At 36.5% G+C, this 17,399-nt stretch overlaps 3 protein-coding genes across 3 annotated transcripts; all 3 read left to right on the top strand.

The window, feature by feature from the left end:
- The first annotated feature begins 12,191 nt into the window (after positions 1–12,191).
- On the top strand, positions 12,192–14,659 carry LOC140061977 (uncharacterized). The gene is made up of 4 exons (XM_072108018.1): positions 12,192–12,787; positions 13,022–13,093; positions 13,208–14,004; positions 14,126–14,659. Exons 1-4 carry the CDS (start codon positions 12,241–12,243, stop codon positions 14,657–14,659), a joined length of 1,950 nt encoding a protein of 649 aa, XP_071964119.1. The 5' UTR covers positions 12,192–12,240.
- Positions 14,660–14,706: 47 nt separating this feature from the next.
- On the top strand, positions 14,707–15,930 carry LOC140061976 (uncharacterized). The gene is made up of 3 exons (XM_072108017.1): positions 14,707–14,920; positions 15,020–15,516; positions 15,625–15,930. The coding sequence occupies exons 1-3, from the start codon at positions 14,707–14,709 to the stop codon at positions 15,928–15,930; spliced, it is 1,017 nt and encodes a 338-aa protein (XP_071964118.1).
- Positions 15,931–16,004: 74 nt separating this feature from the next.
- LOC140062754 (uncharacterized) lies at positions 16,005–16,958 on the top strand. The gene is made up of 2 exons (XM_072109079.1): positions 16,005–16,213; positions 16,303–16,958. The coding sequence occupies exons 1-2, from the start codon at positions 16,020–16,022 to the stop codon at positions 16,832–16,834; spliced, it is 726 nt and encodes a 241-aa protein (XP_071965180.1). The 5' UTR covers positions 16,005–16,019; the 3' UTR covers positions 16,835–16,958.
- Positions 16,959–17,399: the final 441 nt, after the last annotated feature.

The raw sequence follows: 17,399 nt of genomic DNA, 5'->3' as shown, positions 1-17,399 counted from the left end.
TCTATCTCTCTCTCTCGCTGATCTATCTCTCTCTCGCGTATCTATCTCTCTCTATCTCTGATCTATCTCTCTCTCGCTGATCTATCCCTCTCTCGCTGATCTATCTCTCTCTCGCTGATCTATCCCTCTCTCGCAGATCTATCTCTCTCTCGCTGATCTATCCCTCTCTCGCTGATCTATCTCTCTCTCGCTGATCTATCTGTGTCTTGCTGATCTATCTCTCTCTCGCTGATCTATCTGTGTCTCGCTGATCTATCTCTCTCTCGCTGATCTAACTCTCTCTCGCTGATCTATCTCTCTCTCGCTGATCTATCTGTGTCTCTCTGATCTATCTCTCTCTCGCTGATATCCATCTCTCTGTCGCTTATCTATCTCTCTCTCACTTATCTATCTCTATCTCGCTGATCTATCTCTCTCTCGCTGATCTATCTCTCTCTCGCTGATATATCTCTCCCCTGCTGATCTATCTCTCTCTCGCTGATCTATCTCTCTCGCTGATCTATCTCTATCTCGCTGATCTATCTCTCTCTCGCTGATCTATCTCTCTCTCTCTGATCTATCTCTCTCTCTCGCTGATCTATCTCTCTCTCTCGCTGATCTATCTCTCTCTCGCTGATCTATCTCTCTCTCGCTGATCTATCTCTCTCTCGCTGATCTATCTCTCTCTCGCTGATTTATCTCTCCCTCTCACTGATCTATCTCCCTCTCGCTGATCTATATCTCTCTCCCTGATCTATCTCTCTCTTGCTGATCTATCTCTCTCTCGCTGATCTATCTCTCTCTCTCTCTCGCTGATCTATCTCTCTCTCGCTAATCTATCTCTCTCTCTCGCTGATCTATCTCTCTCTCGCTGATCTATCTCTCTCTCCCGCTGATCTATATCTCTCTCGCTGATCTATCTCTCTCTCTCTCGCTGATCTATCTCTCTCTCGCTGATCTATCTCTCTCTCGCTGATCTATCTCTCTCTCTCGCTGATTTATCTCTCTCGCTGATCTATCTGTGTCTCGCTGATCTATCTCTCTCTCGCAGATATATCTGTGTCTCGCTGATTTATCTTTCTCTCTCGCTGATCTAACTCTCTCTCGCTGATCTATCTCTCTGTCGCTGATATATATGTGTCTCGCTGATCTATCTCTCTCTCGCTGATCTATCTGTGTCTCGCTGGTCGATCTCTCTCTCGCTGATCTATCTCTCTCTCGCTGATCTATCTGTGTCTCGCTGATATATCTCTCTCTCGCTGATCTATCTCTCTCTCGCTGATCTATCTCTCTCGCTGATCTATCTCTCTCTCGCTGATCTATCTCTCTCTCGCTGATCTATCTCTCTGTCGCTAATCTATCTCTCTCTCGCTGATCTATATCTCTCTCGCTGATCTATATCTCTCTCGCTGACCTATCTCTCTCTCGCTGATCTTTCTCTCTGTCGCTGATCTATCTCTCTCTCTCGCTGATCTATCTCTCTCTCGCTGATCTATCTCTCTCTCTCACTGATTTATCTCTCTCGCTGATCTATCTGTGTCTCGCTGATCTATCTCTCTCTCGCAGATATATCTGTGTCTCGCTGATTTATCTCTCTCTCTCGCTGATCTAACTCTCTCTCGCTGATCTATCTCTCTCTCACTGATATATATGTGTCTCGCTGATCTATCTCTCTCTCGCTGATCTATCTGTGTCTCGCTGGTCGATCTCTCTCTCGCTGATCTATCTCTCTCTCGCTGATCTATCTGTGTCTCGCTGATATATCTCTCTCTCGCTGATCTATCTCTCTCTCGCTGATCTATCTCTCTCGCTGATCTATCTCTCTCTCGCTGATCTATCTCTCTCTCGCTGATCTATCTCTCTGTCGCTGATCTATCTCTCTCTCGCTGATCTATATCTCTCTCGCTGATCTATATCTCTCTCGCTGACCTATCTCTCTCTCGCTGATCTATCTCTCTGTCGCTGATCTATCTCTCTCTCTCGCTGATCTATCTCTCTGTCGTTGATCTATCTCTCTCTCACTGATCTATCTCTCTGTCGCTGATCTATCTCTCTGTCGCTGATCTATCTCCCTGTCGCTGATCTATCTCTCTGTCACTGATCTATCTCTCTCTCTCTCTCTCTCTTTCTCGCTGATCTATCTCTCTCTCTCGCTGATCTATCTCTCTCTCTCGCTGATCTATCTCTCTCTCTCGCTGATCTATGTCTCTATCGCTGATCTATCTCTCTCTTTCTCGCTGATCTATCTCTCTCTCGCTGATTTATCTCTCTCTCGCTGATCAATCTATCTCTCTCTCTCGCTGATCTATCTCTCTCTCTCTCTCGCTGATCTATCTTTCTCTCTCGCTGGTCTATCTCTCTCTCTTTCTCGCTGATCTATCTCTCTCTCTCGCTGATCTATCTCTCTCTCTCTCTCGCTGATCTATCTCTCTCTCTCTCTCTCGCTGATCTATCTCTCTCTCTCTCTCGCTGATCTATCTCTCTCTCTCTCTCTCGCTGATCTATCTCTCTCTCTCTCTCTCGCTGATTTATCTCTCTCTCTCGCTGATCTATCTCTCTCTCTCTCTCGCTGATCTATCTCTCTCTCTCGCTGATCTATCTCTCTCTCTCTCGCTGATCTATCTCTCTCTCTCGCTGATCTATCTCTCTCTCTCTCGCTGATCTATCTCTCTCTCTCGCTGATCTTTGGCCATTTTTCAAAAAAAATTCTTTGGTCCCCCGAAGTGAAATGTTTGACTAAATGTTTTTTAAACGATGTTTATGAAAAACTTAACAGTCATTGAGTTGTTATATTAGCCAGATATTTAAGAATGAAATATCTATTTTTATATTATGAAAATCATCTTTATTTACAACTGTTGTAATATAACGATATACTTTTATATTTAAGAAATCGACCTTTGTATCGGAATTCAAAGAGGTTCACAAACTTGACCCAGAATGTCCAGAGGAGAGTTTGTCCAGATGTTTTAATGACCATTTAGTTTATAATAGAATCCCTAAAGAAAACACTTAGCTTAATTTTGTGACTGTTCCCATCGTAAAACAATTAGATATTGACAGTTTTAAGCAGAGATTCGTCAGGGCCAATTCATCAATGTAACCTCCCCAGATAAGATCAATCACTCCCACTTAAACACCCCTGGATCAAGTTAGGACCAATCGTTACCCTCCCAGATTACGTAGTGACATATGCAAATGAACCGGAGCCAATATACTCCCAAGTTTCAGAAGGGCCCAGACACACCTCACAGCCACTTCTTCAGAAGCAGACCTACACACTTCACACCTCACCGACAGCATCATTGATCCTCCGTTCCTTATCTATACTTATAGTTGTATATTGTACTGAAGTATTATACTGAATAAACAATATATGTGTTACGACAGTCAAGCGAGTCAGAGTCTTCATTAGTACCTCAACAACGCAACATTATATTACACTGTATACAAATTACATTATTTTCTTCGTGCAAGCCCGACTTGAACAACGTCATGCCATAGCGACAATGACAGATGCGGAAATTCACCAAGCGATGGAATGTTTAGGGGGCCTAGCGCTTTCTTGTCACGCTATGAAGTTGTATCCACCTAGAGGACTTATGTTAGTACTATGTAATTAAAGTACATTATTACAGAGATTTTTTTTTTTCAGAAATCAAAGTTATGTGTATAGAAAGCAGTACTCGTATTAAAAACTAAGCAGGTTGTACTCTTGAACGCAAAAAAAAACCTGAATAAAGGTTTATACATACATTATAAATGAAATAAAATAACTACTATTTTAGTAATGCATACACAAGTACAGAATATCAGAAATCAATGAATTATGTGTCTAAATATGGCATTATTAGGCTAATTTGGTTTGAGAAAAACATTAATGCCATTGGCCTATACAAAAAATCAATGCAATTAGACAAAATAGTTACATAAACAATTAATACTAATATTGGTAGGCATAAAATAATAGTGTATATAAACTTTCCTTAAATATAAACAATACCTTACCAATTTATTTAATACATAATATATGAACTATATTACACAAAAGAAATATAAATGAATTTATAAGGACATGATGATTATCAATATAATTTAATATTATGTTCATATTATTATATTATATCATAGAGATTTTCAAAAACATAGTTTGGTAACATTTAGTTTCTGTTTCAGACCTTTAATATTTGGAAATAACCTATAATAATTATAAAACATTCTTGTTTTCAATGCCATTATGCGGTTAAAAACAAGTACAGCAGCATGCATATGTAAATACAGTACACCTATATATTGTGAGAACATAATTTCAATAATTTCTTTGTTAGTTATCAACCTAGGGGTTAAATTATTAGGAAAACATTGGTTTATTTTTTATATGTGTACAGAAATTCGTTCTTCTAGCCTCAGATCATTCCTGAAGTTAGACATAAATCACATAAATTAGTATTAAGTAATGGATATTAGATGAAGTACAGTACAAATACATGTTTCAGGAGGATACTTTATGTTAAAGGTGATAATTAGTTTAAATGTTACCCCAATGAAATTTATTCAATTACCAGGTTGAAGTAGTCTGGTGGAAACACTACTATATGTACTCATGTAGAACACAGTCAGTTCTACCAAGGTTAGAGGTGGGTGCCAACATTTGAGATAAGTGGAAACATGACCTTTTCAATAGTAAATTCATTACCAGCATTATAAATAAAATGTTAAAAAGATGAGAATGCAAGTAAATATTAGATTCATAGTCCTCATTATGCACAATGGTTTTCTACTATCACATTATTAAAATATAAAACAATCATATAGCCTTTAATGAATTTACATGGAGGTCTATCCAAATAAATCTAAATAAAAAGGTCGTAATATGTCTTTGTCTCCAGTTCGTAGAAAATGAACAAAAAATATTCAAAATATCCTGCCAGTTTGCGTTCAGTACAACCTGCTTAGTTTTTAATACGAGTACTGCTTTCTATACACATAACTTTGATTTCTGCAAAAAAAAAAAATCTCTGTAATAATGTACTTTTTAATTACTGTAATAATCTAGGCATAGATTATGTTGACCAGGCCAGTGAGAGGACGATCGACTGTACAGTACTACCATAAGTCCTCTAGGTAGATACAACTTATTTCTTGTCTACAAAGTGTACAGTAGTATGCTAATAGTACTATTATTAAATTAGGTAGTTGGAATAGGTTGGAGAGATACATCTATTTATAAGAGAGTACTTTATATTTATAGATATAATACCAATAGGTACCATGTATTGGGATGCAATTCAACAGTTATGAATAAAAAAAACTCTGTATGCTTTTTTCTGGCTGTGAAATATAAAATTGTTAAATGAAAAAGAAAATTTAGGGTGATCATCCCAGTATTTACAGTCTAAATTTGATCTTTATGCAACAATAGGCATAAACGATTTTTTTACAGGTATAAAAGCAAATTAAAAGCCATACGTACTCTGTATGTTGGAGGAAATAAGCATAAGTGCAAATAAATACTGACCACAGGATGTAATTCACTATTTGGAATCAGTAGTACACGACTGTGTTGGACCATAATGTGGTCCAGGTTGACGGGCCAGGAATGATGGTAGTGCCCAGTATACAATGTAGTTTAGCCTCAAGGCAATACCATGTAGCTGGATTAGCTTGGAGAAATACACTAGAGATTTCATGAGATTTGGTGTGTGATGATTCAGTTTGATAATTAGCTGTGAAAAAAAATTGTTGAATTATGAAGAAAATATTGTAAAATATAACAAGGAAGTTATACTATAGTATAATTAAGGGGTAATCGTAAAATATATTATAATAATGAATTAAAATGCAATGGGAATTACTATTACTACTAATATTATGTATACAATACAATATTACAGTTAAATTCATAGGTCGATATTATTTTATTATTATAAGGAATTCTGTTTTAGAATGAGAAAAAACCGTCCCAACCTAGATTTGAACCCAGCTATCAATAAAGCTATAAAGCTATTGGTACGAGTTGACCAATTATTTGGGTACGAGTTAGCCAAGTTTGGTAAGAGTTGACATGGGTACGTTACGGAATACGGATAAAGATCAACCCGTACCCCCATGCCGACTCGTTCCCATCCCATGGTAGAATACTACTTACATGTTAGTTTAGCCTAGCTGGGCTAACCTACCTCACCTCTCACATGCACTCCTGAAAAAACGAGACCGAAATTACTGGAACCCTACCCTAGCCTACTAGACCTAGATAGTAGTGATCCGTAGTACCATGGAACTATAATAAATGGTAGACGTACTAGTACTGTGTAGTATATGTTAACATGTCTGGCTCTACGAGGCCTTTTTATGCTCATATGATGGCTTTTTTGGGCGTCCCAATGTAGGCCTATGCCTATAGCTAGGACAGATTTCCCATTCCTGCAGGCCTGTAGCCTATGCTCTAGTAGGGCGGCCGGGTGTACTCTGGTCGATTCACCCCTGGTCGACTCGTACCCATGCCAACTCGTACTTAACTTCGTACCCTAAACTCGTATCCAACCAAATAATTGGTTGATTTCCCGCTAGACTAGTAGGCCTAGCCTAGTTACAATATTCATTATGCCCTGCTAAAAAGGTAGATGAGCTACTAGACTAATTACATAATTCGTATAATAATAACAATAATTGACTAGAAGGCCTAAAAGCGGCGGAAAACACCTATCCATTCTTGCATGGCAGTACTAAAACCTGCCTATGGTTGTACATCATTGTAAATGGTCAACACACACTGTACTACAGACAGTGTACCGTGTGTTAAAAGTACAGCATTTATAGCAGACAGCAACGTGTATAACTTGCTATAGTTTTACAGATAGCACCTGTGGACAGTAGCAGAATCGGGTGGTATTTCGATAAAACTTTTCACACAAAAACATCAAAGTGCACAAAATAGCTTAATATGGTATTTTAAAACGTTTTAGACCATTTTGAGCATTTCGACAAAACTTTTTCACACAAAACATCAACGTGTACAGAATAGCTTCATATCGCATTTGGAGACGTTTTAGACCATTTTGTGATTTTCGAAAAAACTTGTTAACATAAAAACACCAAAGTGCTAAGAATAGCTTCAAATCGCATTTGTAGACGTTTTAGACCATTTTGTGATGTTCGAATAAACTTGTTAACATAAAAACACAAAAGTGCTTAGAATAGCTTCAAATCGCATTTGGAAACGTTTTAGACCAATTTGTGCATTTCGATGAAACTTTTTCACACAAAACATCAAATTGTACAGAATAGCTTCAAATCGCATTTGGAGACGTTTTAGACCATTTTGTGATTTTCGAAAAAACTTGTTAACATAAAAACACAAAAGTGCTTAGAATAGCTTCAAATCGCATTTGGAAACGTTTTAGACCATTTTGTGCATTTCGATAAAACTTTTTCACACAAAACATCAAAGTGTACAGAATAGCTTCAAATCGCATTTGGAGAAGTTTTAGACCATTTTGTGATTTTCCAAAAAACTTGTTAACATAAAAACACCAAAGTGCTTAGAATAGCTTCAAATCGCATTTTGAGACGTTTTAGACCATTTTATGCATTTCAATGAAACTTGGTTACACAAAAACATCAAAGTGCTTAAAATCACATTAGAAACCGTTTTAGACCATTTTGAGCATTTCGATAAAACTTTTCACAAAAACATCAAAGAGCACAAAATAGCTTAATATCGTATTTAAAAACGTTTTAGACCATTTTGAGCATTTCAACAAAACTTTTTCACACAAACCATCAAAGTGTACAGAATAGCTGCAAATCGCATTTGGAGACGTTTTAGACAATTTTGTGATTTTCGAAAATAAATTGTTAACATAAAAACACAAAAGTGCTTAGAATAGCTTCAAATCGCATTTGGAGACGTTATAGACCATTTTCTGATTTTCGAAAAAACTTGTTAACATAAAAACACCAAAGTGGTTAGAATAGTTTCAAATCGCATTTGGAGACGTTTTAGACCATTTTGTGATTTTCGAAAAAACTTGTTAACATAAAAACACCAATGCTTTATGTGAAAAAGTTTTGTCGAAATGCTCAAAATGGTCTAAAACGTTTTTAAATACGATATTAAGCTATTTTGTGCTCTTTGATGTTTTTGTGTGAAAAGTTTTATCGAAATGCTCAAAATGGTCTAAAACGGTTTCTAATGTGATTTTAAGCACTTTGATGTTTTTGTGTAACCAAGTTTCATCGAAATGCACAAAATGGTCTAAAACGTCTCCAAATGCGATCTGAAGCTATTCTGTACACTTTGATGTTAAGTTTTGTCGAAATGCTCAAAATGGTCTAAAACTTTTTAAAATACGATATTAAGCTATTTTGTGATCTTTGATGTTTTTGTGTGAAAAGTTTTATCGAAATGCTGAAAATTGTCTAAACGTCTCCTAATGCGATTTGAAGCTATTCTGTATACTTTGATGTTTTGTGTGAAAAAGTTTTGTCGAAATGCTCAAAATGGTCTAAAACGTTTTCAAATACCATATTAAGCTATTTTGTGCACTTTGATATTTTTGTTTAACCAAATTTCATCGAAATGAACAAATTGGTCTAAAACGTCTCCAAATGCGATTTGAAGCTATTCTAAGCACTTTGGTGTTTTTATGTTAACAAGTTTTTTCGAAAATCACAAAATGGTCTAAAACGTCTCCAAATGCGCTTTGAAGCTATTCTGTACACTTTGATGTTTTGTGTGAAAAAGTATTGTTGAAATGCTCAAAATGGTCTAAAACGGTTTCTAGTGTGATTTTAAGCACTTTCATGTTTTTGTGTAACCAAGTTTCATCGAAATGCACAAAATGGTCTAAAACGTCTCCAAATGCGATTTGAAGCTATTCTGTATACTTTGATGTTTTGTGTGAAAAAGTTTTGTCGAAATGCTGAAAATGGTCTAAAACGTTTTCAAATACCATATTAAGCTATTTTGTGCACTTTGATGTTTTTGTGTAACCAAATTTCATCGAAATGAATAAAATGGTCCAAAACGTCTCCAAATGCGATTTGAAGCTATTCAAAGCACTTTGGTGTTTTTATGTTAACAAGTTTGTTCGAAAATCACAAAATGGTCTAAAACGTCTCCAAATGCGATTCGAAGCTATTCTTTTCACTTTGATGTTTTTATGTTAACAAGTTTTTTCGAAAATCACAAAATGGTTTAAAACGTTTCCAAATGCGATTTGAAGCAATTCTGTACACTTTGATGTTTTGTGTGAAAAAGTTTTGTCGAAATGCTCAAAATGGTCTAAAACGTTTTTTAATACGATATTAAGCTATTTTATGCTCTTTGATGTTTTTGTGTGAAAAGTTTTTTCGAAAATCCCAAAATGGTCTAAAACGTCTCCAAATGCTATTTGAAGCTATTCTGTACACTTTGATGTTTTGTGTGAAAAAGTTTTGTCGAAATGCTCAAAATGGTCTAAAACGTTTTTAAATACGATATCAAGCTATTTTATGCTCTTTGATGTTTTTGTGTTAAAAGTTTTTTCGAAATTCCCAAAATAGTCTAAAACGTCTCCAAATGCGATTTTAAGCTATTCTCTACACTTTGATGTTTTTAACACTTTGGTGTTTCTTTGTTAACAAGTTTTTTTCGAAAATCATAAAATGGTCTAAAACGTCTCCAAATGCGATTTGAAGCTATTCTAAGCACTTTGGTGATTTTTATGTTAACAAGTTTTTTTCGAAAATCACAAAATGTTCTAAAACGTCTCCAAATGCGATTTGAAGCTATTCTGTACACTTTGATGTTTTGTCTGAAAAAGTTTGGTCGAAATGCTCAAAATGATCTAAAACGTTTTTAAATACGATATCAAGCTACTCTTAGCACTTTGGTGTTTTTGTATGAAAAGTTTTATCGAAATGCTCAAAATGGTCTAAAACGGTTTCAAATGTGATTTTAAGCACTTTGATGTTTTTTTGTAACCAAGTTTCATCGAAATGCACAAAATGGTCTAAAACGTCTCCAAATGTGATATGAAGCTATTCTAAGCACTTTGGTGTTTTTATGTATAAATGGCAATATTATAGCATAATTTTCGAATTTTGAAAAGTGGAAATTTTGATATAGTTTGGCCATTTTTCGAAAAAATTCCTATGGTCACCCGCAGGGAAATTTTCGCAAAAATGGCCAAATTTCGATCCTTTTATTTTTTGACATAACTAGTTACTATAGCTCTGTAAGATTATGTTACCACAGTAAATTTGCATAAATGGCAATATTATAGAATAAATGGTTACTATATCATAATAAACATGCGCAATGTCGAATAATGCGTTCTGCGCATGTCAATTGTTATTTATTATGCTATAGTAAGCATTTATGTAAAAAATAAAAAAGTTCAAAATTGGGCATCTTTTGAAAAAAATCCCCGTACTATTACAGGGATTGTTTTCGCAAAATGGCTAATTTTCGTCCCTTTCACTTTTTACATTAATGCTTACTATAGCATAATAAACATGCACAGAGTCGAATAATGGGTTCTGTGCATACTATTGCGCTACAAATAACCCAATATGTGCTGTAGAATTGGACAATGAATTGAACAACTGATTGACCAATCAGAGCAGCGGAAAGCGTTCCAAAAGTTGAACAATCAGAGCACTGAAAAGTGACGTAATCAGAGCATTAGAAAAATTGTTCCAAATTTGTCATTTTGACCAATCAGAACACTGAAAAGTGACGTAATTAATATGTGACTTCAACAAGTTTTTCACAACACAAACAATGATGAGATTTTGTCCAGAGACTTACATGCGACAACATCTTTTTACAAATCCTCTAGACTTATTATTATTAATTTCAAGGCGAATTCTGGTAGTAGCTGTATTCAACTCGAACGTGTACTTGCATTAAAGGTAAGAGCGAAATTGATTTCATGCTTGAAATCGGCATTTAAAGTGTTGATAACTTGTTTGGCCTAGGCCTAACCCAGCCATAGTCAATAGAAACTATGCCATGGCCTAGCAAATGTGTTTGTATGGGTGCCGACGCTAATTCTTGTTGGCGGTAGTCTGCTCTGTGTGTGGTAAAATGCATTTGCTATTATTACTTATCCCCCTAATTACCAGTAGGCCTACATATATTTCATAAAGTATTAACAATAACGCATGCCTTTATAGGTTAGTTAGGGTTAGATAGTGTCACTCGACACTTACTTTAATTAATGTATTTACTATATAGCCTAGGCCTAGCTAGTAGGCTAGATAGAAAGACCTCTAGGTAGGCCTAGATCTTTTTTGGTTGCCATGAATTGTAAGTCAAACCATGGGCCTGTAAGGGCTAGGCCCTAGTAAGATGCTACCTACTTAGGGCTCCCTGTTATTTATTTTCTTCAAAACTTATCTACTACAGTAGTTTAGACTAGGCCTAGGCTTAGATTAGTATTTATCGTAGAACCATCCCATAGTAAATAAATTTAGTTTAATGTAATTAAGCTATTCTTTAAAGTTTAATTTATTTAATATTTTAACAATCCTATTACTAGTTAGACTAGCCTATGTACCCTGTAATAGATTTTAGGCCTAAACATAAACTATAAAAAACTAAATGTGTGCTGTATCAGAATAGCATCCATGGGAAACAGACTAAAGCCTTGTTCACATGTCAACCCTTTTAATTGATAGATAAACAATTTAACTTTTATTATAATGATTGTTTAATTAAGTGTAGGCTTCAACTCTTTGATCTAAAGCATTCGTTTAATTAGGCAATCAACTGCATTTGTGGATTTAGATAAGATTCTCAAATAATTTGATTGCATTAAAGGAAGTGCTCAGGGATCAAAGAGTTGATACATACACTGTTTAATAAACAAAGATTATTCAATTTACTCTAATTTATGTTGTAATTCTTTATATAGTTTTTTTAATTGAAAAAAAAACATAATTATTCATATGTAATATTTTCTTAATTTAATTTAGATAAAATAGTTTGTTCTTAGTAGATATGTTTTAATGCTATATGTAATTCATTTTATTAATATTTTACATTTAAAGTCTTGGTCTACTATTAATTATTACTTGAGAAATTTTAACCCACAGATATTTTATTTTATTTAGATTTGATTTTATTTTATTTACAGCCATTTACTACAACTGCACGGTGCACAGTGGCATTATACGGGTAAAATTTTCTTTTATCACATACTTTACTTACATATATATTTTTGCCTTTGATCAGTTTTTTTAATTTTGCAGGTGTTCAATAGACAGTACAGTATGTTCAGACCAACTTTTCGGCGCAGTGAAGAGGGTGCCTTAATTCTTGAAGATACATCTGCTGCTGTAGTATTTAACAGCTTGAGAAAACGACCAACTGGCAAGTGTCTAACTCCTGATGATGTACGCCAAGATGCCTTGAAGGAGGTGTGCAGGCTGGGTGGAAACACCAAAGATGAATGTGATGTGTTGGGCTGCTACAAGTTTCAGCATAGTAAATACAGTGGACAAACATTCAAGTGGATGGTCGAAAATGTACTGGAATATGCAGTATGTTTTGTTATTAAAATGGCTAATGAAATTCCAAGTACAAGTTCACTTAGTATTAAGAAATTCAACTTTAAGAGGTACTTGGAGTCTTTCCCAGAAGGCAAAGAAGCCATAGCAATGAAAGAAATAAAACGCCGCAGGAAATGCCCAACTAGACAGACATCGTACATACCTGTTGGTATTAAGCTACAAAAGCTTGAGGATGTCACAGATGAAACGCTTTCTGGTACTGATGTCTTTGATGCTTCTTTGCAACCATCAACCTCATATGCACCAGGTAAGACTTATTCCATATTTGTGTTTTTTGTGCATTTTCTAAATTACAAATTTCAGGTTTTGCATTTTTAGTGCCTGTGTATGTTGTAGGCTTGCTGGGTTTACGTTTTTTTTATGCATTCATTTATACTCAATCATAAAATCGTGTTGTTTAAATACATTGTTTTATAGCATACTGTAGATAGCGAATGAAAGTAGTTTACTGCTAAATATTCTTTAATTTTCCGTCTTACAGCTCAACCAAATACATCTTATGAACCTGTTAGTACTATGCCATCCACTACAATAACCATCAAACAGAGTGAAGGTAGTTTATTTCAGTGTAATTTTAATTATTTTGTTTGATTTTTAAAACTAGAAAATGAAAATTACATAATGTAGTTTCATTAATTATACAATTTTGTTTTGGTTTTTCTTGCAGATTGTCTCATACCAGATAAATGGAAGAAGAACTTGCCCGAGATCGATCAGCAGTGGATTTCAAAAACCTTATTCAAGAAATCGAAGAAGGGGACCGCAGAGTTGGATTCAACTAAACTCAAACAACTTTGGTATTATCCACCTCAACCGGATCCGCTCAACAAAAACATACCCATGGCCAACAGTTACTTCGGTCATCGTCTTCTTCTTTGGTTGCCCCGCAAAACTTGGCAGGTTAAGCTGGTCTGCCCTCGGCCAGAATGCAAGAGCTATCCACTAACATCAGGCGGCCTCCATGGAATCGTTCGTCCGGTCCTGGATTTAGACTGCCACTACTTTCTTGCAACAGAGCAACTGAGGTGCTCTAATTGCAAACAAAGACAAATTGGCTGGAGTGAAAACATTTTAAAGCAACTTGATTTAGCACATCGCCTTCAGTTTCCTGATGTACTTTCGTATCACTTGGCCTGCGACAACCGGGTCCTGCAGCTTCTAAAGTACCGCGGTCTCGGTAACAGTCCATCACAGCTTCGCCAACAAGTCTTAGAACAACACACAAGGCAGTGGAATGAGAGAGTGGCTCTCTACTTAGAAAATTGCAAGAAGTTCTGTGGTTCTCGTGATGATTATGTCATTGCTGCTTCTAAATTTGATGAGGTGTCTAAAATGATTCCTGTTCCCTCTGTCCAATGGTTCCTTACCATCTACTGCAACGAAGTAATGGGAAGAATCGACGAACTCAAGGCTTCTATCACATCGACGTTCGGAAGAGTGTTGAAGATTGACTCGACCAAAAGGGTAAAAAATTTATAAACAATACTATTTCTGCAATTTACTTTTAATTATTTGATTTTCTTTTTTTTTTTGCAGATTGTGGGGAAGCTTTCTTCCTAATAAATTTGTTTGGGTTTTTTTGCAGATTGTAAGGAAGCTAGCCGGTCGTGCATGTGGAACAGGAGCATGGGCAACAAACGTCGGAAATGAGTACGGCCAGGTGCTCATTACAGTCCTGACTGCTGCAGAAGGATGTGGCTTAAACAACATGACAAACGGCATCATTAACCGATATGCTTTGGCAGGCGTACCTCCTCCCGAGATTCTCTACGTCGACCGTGACTGCTGCGGTCATTCAAGCATAAGGAAGATGTTCAGCGCCTGGCCTGACATGAAAATTCGTCTGGACATCTGGCACTTCACGAGGAGAATTGCTGCAGCTTGTTCAACAGAATCACATCAGTTGTATCCGATATTTCTCAAACGTCTTTCCGCTTGCATTTTTGAGTGGAGCGCTGACGATGTTGAACGTCTGAAGCTCGCCAAGCGTGAACAGCTCATTGCAAGCAAGAAGCATTCCAACCCAACAGACGACATCATATTGAAAAACATCAGCAAGAAGGAGTATGCTCAGATTGTCGCAGGACAACACGAGGGACTTGCGAGACTGCCAACCTAATCCGAGAGCTCCTGACTTCCCTCGATGGTAAAGAAGGCCGTGACACAATGGGCGTCCTACTCTTAGACTCTGAACAGACCTGGGATATCTGGAGCTCACAAGAGCGACACATCGCCTGCATCCAGGATCCAGAAGGCATCCCGCTCTACACAAAAACCAGTGAGATGCTTAAGGGTGGAGTTACCTTGCCAGTATATCGTTGCGCAAGAGGCTCCACTTTTTTGGAATCGTTTCATCTTCACCTTAACAGGTTTATTCCAGGTACAGTATTACTTTTTATTTGGTATCTACCAAATCTTCAAACCGATCTACAGATTTTTGTATTATTTCATTATTATGGATGTTTTATTTTTTTCTCAGGTGAGCGTGCTAGCGACTTACATTTCCAAGCTTACCTGATGGATGGACTTGTTCGATGGAATGCAAACCGTGCACTAGCTGCTACCCAGTCTGGAGGACCCATCTCCAGTACATATAGTGGACTGCATCAGCATGCTCTCAACATACTGTCAGAGCAAGTGATTGGCAAAAAAGTGTACAAAAGTTTTATCATTCCAAACAAGTACACTGGAGAACTCATCGGAGTGGAGTACCTGTACAACCAGTCGAACAAAGTGCTCGAAACTCAATTTCCTGTCAAAACAGATACCATTTATGATGAAGACTTTGATAAAGAAATTTACACTTTTGATGTTGATGAAGGGTATGATGACAAGACTCAACCAGACTACAAACCACCTAAGCGTTGTTTTAAACCTCGAAATGCTAAAGAACCCTCACCACCCCAGCTGGAGCCCTTGCCTTCATGTGACGATAATGATGATGATGGTGAAGGAAAAGCAGCCCTTTTTGACACAGTCAGTTAAATTTGTATCATTAGCTTCTACCTCACAAATTTTGTTTCTGTTTTGAAATACAATGCACGAGTCTGATTATATATTTTGTTTTCATATTTTACAATTTAGAAACTTGAGGATTCCACTGGACCAGACAACATTCCAGGCTACGCCAAAGTTGAAGCCCTGGCAGACTACCTTATGCAGTTTAAGGAAGACAGTGGAGTGATAAGTCAAAGTCATGCTGAACATGTCGCAAAGTTGTGGAACAACCTGGATGCTTATGACAAAACCATTAAGCGCAAAGCACGGCATCAAGATTACCTGACGAAAGGCAGGTTCAAGAAGAACTACTTCCGTAATACCTGGTGTCGAAAGCACTTGACGGTAAGGCAGTTTCCAGCGTTTTTTACTTTGTTGCATGATGTGTCTTAAATCTAACTTGTTTCTTTGTTTTTTTTTTAAAAAGATGCTTCTTAGGTCAGAACACCGGGCCAGCTCAGTGGCCGGACTGCAATCGATATATGGAGTGCCTTATTACAAAACTATGTGAAGCGTATCCATCTACCGTATCTATCGAAGGTAAACGTTTCCAGCGCTGGCCGCTCATTACCAAAGGCTACAAGAACATTCGTCGGAAAGTGCTATCGAATGGACACCTGATGTTGTTTGCTAAGCTTCAGTTGATGGAGATAAATCGTACGACACTCATCCAGTGGTGAGTTTTTACTTGTTATTGATTGTTATTTTACGCTACAGTAAATACATTAAAGTTTTTAAATACTGTGTTTGATTTATTTTCAACAGGTACAACAGAACGTCAAAGAAGCAAGAGCGGCAAGTGTTGGAATCTGGCATCTCAGCAACAATACCCAAACTTGTCTCTGATAAAACCCTACTTGAACCTTTAACCAAGCCAGCGGTGCTAAACGTTCATACAAGCGCTCCTTCTTTCACATTTGTCCTACCAAAAAACACTTCCGGCCTAGCGACTCTAGGAAACAGACCGTCGATCCCAGTTCCTGGCGAGATAGCAAAACCACCACCATCAGTCCCTGAGGCTAGCAGTACTCGTATTCCTAGAACTACCCTCTTGTACAGAAAACGAGTGGCTAAAGACATATCGGAAGGGAAACCGATCAAAATATACAAACCAAGAACGTCTGCGATTGTGTGCTCAAAGTGTAAGCAACCAAGATTAAATAAGAACCACACTCAGTACTATGGAAATTGGTATTGTGCTGCAACATCTGATGTGACTTTTAAAGAATGGAAATCGGCTATGGTTGCCATCCGTCGCCTTCGTCAAGAGAGGAAAAAAAAGCAGCAAAAAGAATGATTCCAAATGATTGTTGTAGCCATGGATAGTTTTTATACTGTTTCGTATATCTTCAATTTTTATTTGTTCTGTGATTTTATATTCACTTTTTACAAAATATTTGTATTTTATGCAATTTGGCCATTGGGCCACCATATATAATGGTATTCTGAATGTGCAGTAAAGTTAATAATAATAATAAAAAAAAAAGTTTTTAATGCTGCCAAATCCAAAGAGCAATGATTAATGTTGTAAATTATTTTGTAATTTTTATAAATTACATTCAGTTTTAATTATTACATTATAATTTACATTATATCATTCATTGCACTTTGTATTTGAAGGTCCCAAGCCCTTACAAAAAAAGCAGAGGGGAAACTTTTGCAGTTGAGTGTACATTAAATTCTATATTCTTGTCAAGACTATTTCCTTAGTAGTGTAAATTCTCAACTAATTTATATTTATTTCAAGAGCAATTCCACTACAATTCATTTTGATGTGAATCAAATAATTCATTCCACCAATTCTAATAATATATTTTGATAATAACTCATACTATAGAGGTTATTATCCAGTAACCTTCAGT

The sequence above is a fragment of the Antedon mediterranea genome, chromosome 11 (assembly GCF_964355755.1).
Source record: "Antedon mediterranea chromosome 11, ecAntMedi1.1, whole genome shotgun sequence".
In the NCBI taxonomy this organism is placed as follows: domain Eukaryota; kingdom Metazoa; phylum Echinodermata; class Crinoidea; order Comatulida; family Antedonidae; genus Antedon; species Antedon mediterranea.
This window is presented reverse-complemented; position numbering and strand designations above follow the sequence as displayed.